We start from the raw sequence: 5,611 nt of genomic DNA on the forward strand, positions 1-5,611 counted from the left end.
GATTAACATCTCGAGTTCTTATGCACAGTAGAATTGTAATTGTAAATGGACTGATTCATAAATGTCATGCTCATAACTGTGCCTGAACTGCAACAGGGAACTGCTGCTTTTTCTTTCCTAATCCTCACTATCGTCATTTTTCCTCTACTTCTTTTGTATGTTTGTCACACTCTTGTGCCTTGATAGTCGAAGCAGACTTTGTGCTGTTGAAGCTAGGGAGGTGAGCAGAGTAAGTCTTTTTCCCTGTAAGGACTTCTCTGTTGACATCCACCCCTTGGTGCTCATATGGCAGTTGCGACCGCCGTAAAACCTCTACTAAAACAAACAAAACAAAGCATAGAGACGGGTCAATGAGAAAGTTGAGGGCAAAAGCAAATTACCGAGTAGGTAGCTCTAAGCCTTACTATACAGGAATGTTTGGCCAACATAGGGGCCATATAGGATACCCTCACTAATAAATGGACGCCAGGACTCCAGAAAACACATAACGAACTCATCGAGGCCAGAGAAGAAGCCAAATCACATCCACGGATAGAAAACAACAACAACAAGCTACAGAGGTGTAAAGCCCACTATCTCAAAACCAAGCTGGGATGCACCGGGAAAAGCTGGAGAGACAAAACACAGAAACTTAACTTGGAAAAGGACACCACAAAACTATGGACGCTTGTAAAGGAGTAAACGACGAAGGAAATGAAAGTGCCAAGATCACCCTAGAAGTTGAAGGAGAGATGGAAATGGAGAAAAGGGCAGCACATACCTTTGGAAAAGCATAATATGCTCAAGAAAGCAACATCAAAATACCTAGACAGAGACAAACAGAAGTCAGACAAGAGGAAAGAAGGAAAAGAAGTACAAAAAACATTCCGGAAGCAATGAAGAAAGACATCACCATGGAAGAGCTGAAGAAAAGAATAAATCACCTAAAGCAAAGAAAATCACAAGGCCACAATGAAATTACAAATGAAACGTTTCAACACCTGGGCAACACAGCCTTACAGACTTAACTGGATATATTCAACTTAAGCTGGAAAAATGGGCAAGTACCCCAGTGCTGGAAGGAAGCAACGATGATCCCGATCCTCAAGCCAGGGAAAAGTAAGGCACAACCATTAAGCATAATAGACCTATCAGCCTCACAAGCTGTGTATGTAAGACAATGGAGCGCATCATAGCTTGCAGAATGCAGTGGTACCTAGAGGCACAACACATCCTTGTACCAAAACAAGCTGGATTTCGTCAGTTCAGGAGCACAGAGCACCAAACAACTTACTTGTCCCAAGTTATAGAGGACTCCTTCCAGGCACAGAAAGTGATGCTAGCAACATTTATTGATCTACAGAAAGTATTTCCCAAGTTTTAGAATGAGGGTCTACTAGTGAAAGAGGAGGAGCTGGAGTGTATGTACAGTTCCCAAATGGACTACGACAAGCAGAGGCAATCCCAACAGGGCGACATTGTACAAACTACAGGGCAGAGACGGAGGCTCTAATGCATGCAACAAACATCATCAAGAATGTGGTAGACCGCCAAAGCCAAGTAGTATTCCAAACTGACGCCATGTCATTACTGCAGGCAATCACTGCTGGCAAACTACCAAGGCTCCGAGAAGTAATTGAGGACATCCCATGTCTGAGGATCATGCTGCAGTGGATTCCATCACACTGTGGTGTTTTAGGAAATGAGAAGACAGACAGGATGGCCAACCTAGGAGCACAGAAAGAGCAACCAGACAACAGCATTAACTGCACAGAAATAAAAATTATTATAAATACCCTATTTAAAGCACCACAGACACCATATAGCTACCATGAGCTGCCCCGCCAAGAACAGGTGATTATCTTTCGACTAAGAACCCAACACACAAGACTGAGACAACATATGTACAGATGTTTTAAACTAGCACACTCACCAAAATGTCAGTGTGGAGAGGCCGACCAAACTGTTGAATACATCCTTCAGCACTGCAAGACACACAGGACCCTGAGACAGGAAACGTGGCCAACCTCACTGACACTACAAGAGAAGCTATAAAGGCCGACAGATGAACTGAGCAGGACGGCCCAATTTATGACAGATACCAGACTTCAAGTGTGATGCGATCGAGAAGAAGAAGAAATGGTCATTTGGTGTTTGTTTTTTTCAGTTCAAACGTCGACATCTTCAGTGGTATGGAGAGACATCTCTAGCAAATTATGTTCTTACACTGGTTCAGTTAACTCTCCTAGCATGGACGTTGTTCATGGGGAATAAGAAATCGTTATCATTATTAGTGTTATGGTTATTATTAATTTCATTATCATCATTATTATCATCATCACTATTATCATCATCACTATTAACATTACCATTATCATTATTATCATCATCATTATCATTATCATTATATTATCATCATTATTAGTATTATTACCGCAAACTTTAATGACAGGTGTTCGTTTATTTCATCAGTTCAAACGTCGAAAGCTTCTGTGGCATGGACCACACTCTCTCCCAATAAATGTTCGTCCGCTGGTTACACTGGCTTGGCTTGGACTTTGCAGACGGAGAACGGAAAACAAGTTGCCGAATGCTCCGTACATAATTCGCGTAGCGACTGTACGTACTGCAACGTATATGGAGAGTTTCTGTCCTTAATCTCTGTAAAGACAATAAACTGGCAGACTACACTCACCTGGAAAGGAGAATGGACCCTTGAAATGCATCGTACGTGTTGTCTGGTCATCATCATCATCATCATCATCATCATCATCATCATCATCATCATCATCATCATTGTATAAAGAAGGTATTAAAACAGTTAAGACCTTGTTGTATTTCCAAAAATATATATTTTTCACAGTTCAACGTTCCGCCAATAAGGCTTCATCAGGAACAATCATCATCATCATCATCATCATCATCATCATCATCATCATCATCATCATCATCATCATCATCATCATCATCATCATCATCATCATCAAAGTGCCAGATCAGCGACAGACACCGGTGAATGTGGTTCGCTATTCAGTCCCATGCTCGGATAAATGTTATCCTGATCTTTCCCCTCACCCATCTGTTTAAGCTTTCCAAGTAAGTTGCACTGGGTGTACCCCTGCATCTTACTTACTTTACTTTACTTTACTTTACCCTTCCTCTTGTACCTCCAGAGCGTCGAGGGGAGTCGCAGCTTTCTTAATTTCTATCTCTAGCAAGCTGGATGGCCTTGCTGAGGGGGGGGGGGATGTTGTGTGTTTTCAGGGTATCCTACACACCCTCGAGGAAGGTCTACCTTGGTCTTCCTCTCGCCTTTTACCCTGATATTCTTCTTTAGTACGCTTTACTGGCAAGCTGGTCAGGTGAGATGTCCAAACCACCTGACTGTTAGCCTCTAGACATAGTGGAGGACAGGTGTTGTTCCCATTATTTCTCTGATCCTGTTGTTTCTGACCAAATGCCATCGGGCATCATATACTTTCACATTTACCAGAGACAGCAAGATGTTCCAGGCCTATATGTCTATTTAAGTGTCCAAGAAACAGCATTGATTTGTTCATTTCTCACTATTTTTATCAGCAAGCCGTACACGTAGACTTCTTTAAGCACTAGCTCATTTGATTTATTTTCTTTCTGTCAAAGAAATTATCAGCTAGCTCCCCAATACAATACACATGTAATTTAATTTCAAATTAAGATTTATTTTAAATTCAATGATGATGATGATGATGATGATGATGATGATGATGATGATGATGATGATGATAAAGATGATGATGATGATAATAATAATAATGAAAATAGTAAATTATTATTATTATTATGAATAAAGAAATAAACAATAAATAAATAAATAAATAAATTTAAATAAATAAATAAATAAATGAATTTGAATAAATAAAAACAAATGAAAAAAAAACAACAACAAAACACCAACAGCTTTTTACCTTTGTTTGAGTATCCAGATCCTGACCAGAGTGCGTTTTATCAACAAAGCAATGATGGAGTGCCCATTGTGGTAGCAGCTGCTGCAGCCTCCGGAGCACTTGTCCTGGGCGTGGTCATCACAGTGCTTGTGTGTTGCTGCCTGGTGAGGAAAGGTGAGACGATGTAAATGTAATTGCCAAATGTACGTGTGTAGTAGTAGTAGTAGTAGTAGTAGTAGTAGTAGTAGTAGTAGCAGTAGTAGTAGTAGTAGTAGTAGTAGTAGTAGTAGTAGTAGTAGTAGTAGTAGTAAAAGGAAAACAATCGGTATTTTGAAAACTTATGTCAAAGTTTCTGCATAGATATCGTATAATAAAGGAGTTCCACTCCCTTTTAACCTCACTAGTAAGTTATGAAATGTGTTTCTTAGAATTAGATTAAATCGATATCTTGTTGTGTTCTGTCTCCCTTGGGCGACTCCACCAACTCATCATCAAGTGCCAGACCTGCGGCAGACACCGGCGATCATGGTTCTCCTTTCATTCTCTTGCTTGGACGCTCTTAAAAACGTTACATTGTCCTGGCCTCTCCAAGTTACCCATCTGTTTAGGTTCTCTAAGTAGGTTGCTCTGGGCCTACCCCTGCCACGTTTGCCTTCAATTTTGCCAGTGAGAGCTAGATGTCCAAGACCTTTATGTCTCTTCAGGTGTCCCAAAAATTGCATTAATTTGGTCTTTTCCTTATAGTTTTTAACAGTGAGCGTCGATCCATCAAGGACTACCTCATTTGATTTCTTTTCCTTTCGCGATATTCTCAGCAGTCTCCCCCGAAACCACATTTCTGTTGCTTCTATTTAATTTTCATTGTTGTTTGTGATTATCCAGCACTATCAACTCATTGCCAGAAAGTTCCTTATTTGAAAATCTTTTCCTTTCCCAGACTGTTTCATCAACAAAAGTGCCAAGTAAGTATAAAGTAGTCAAAATTAGACTGACAAGAATAATTGAGATATAATTAACTATCCAAGAAAAGTACTTGAATTATGTTGAGCTGTACTTTTCAATCTTCATAATAATCCTTCTTTCCTATTAAACATCTATCTCCTTATATTGTCTTCGTTACTTTTTTTGGTAACACCTCTAATCTTGGGAACTTAAATAAATAAAATTATCCTGCCTCAGGTGCCGCCAAACTCGTGCGAAAACTTAGGTATAATCATTTAATTAACGATTACGCAATCTTTTTCTTTTTTAACCCTTTATCGTCCTTCTAGAGACAAAGACGGTTATGACAAAACAAAACAAAAAACCCAACCATTGTGAATATCTGCATACTCCGACAGCAGCATCTTGGGCTCACTAGACAATATTATTCCATGAAGGATGACACACGTTTGGTATCAATTGGGTCATAAACGAGAATGTTATTAACATAAAGTTTGGGGAAAAACAATTTCAAAGCCTGGATCCTATTATGGAAAGTTAAATTCAAAAGTCAGTTCATAAAACCAGCTTTGAACGCTGTAAGCGTCGTCTTGCATTGGCACTGTTCTGAACCAGCATCTGTTAAACCAAGATTTAAAATGTTTTTGACACTCAGTATTTGTTTTGTTTGTTTTTGTAAAGTGTTTTACGGCGCTCGCAACTGCATAAGGTCATATGAGCGCGCGGGACACACCTAATATTTTCAGTTGGTAGGACATTTTGAA

The 5,611-nt window shown here is 39.7% G+C and overlaps 1 protein-coding gene across 3 annotated transcripts in view; it reads left to right on the forward strand.

Annotated features, from left to right (window-relative positions):
- Positions 1–5,611, forward strand: part of LOC101859601 — a 17,987-nt gene that overhangs the window by 7,216 nt on the left and 5,160 nt on the right. For 2 of the 3 annotated variants that reach the window (XM_035972847.1, XM_035972848.1), the window contains exons 4-6: positions 2,452–2,706; positions 3,945–4,079; positions 4,843–4,867. In XM_035972847.1, coding sequence (XP_035828740.1) covers positions 2,452–2,706; positions 3,945–4,079; positions 4,843–4,867 — 415 coding nt within the window. The remainder of the gene's footprint in view (positions 1–2,451; positions 2,707–3,944; positions 4,080–4,842; positions 4,868–5,611) is intronic. The other variant, XM_035972849.1, reaches the window with a different exon arrangement.

This window comes from Aplysia californica, unplaced genomic scaffold, assembly GCF_000002075.1.
Source record: "Aplysia californica isolate F4 #8 unplaced genomic scaffold, AplCal3.0 scaffold00874, whole genome shotgun sequence".
NCBI lineage: Eukaryota > Metazoa > Mollusca > Gastropoda > Aplysiida > Aplysiidae > Aplysia > Aplysia californica.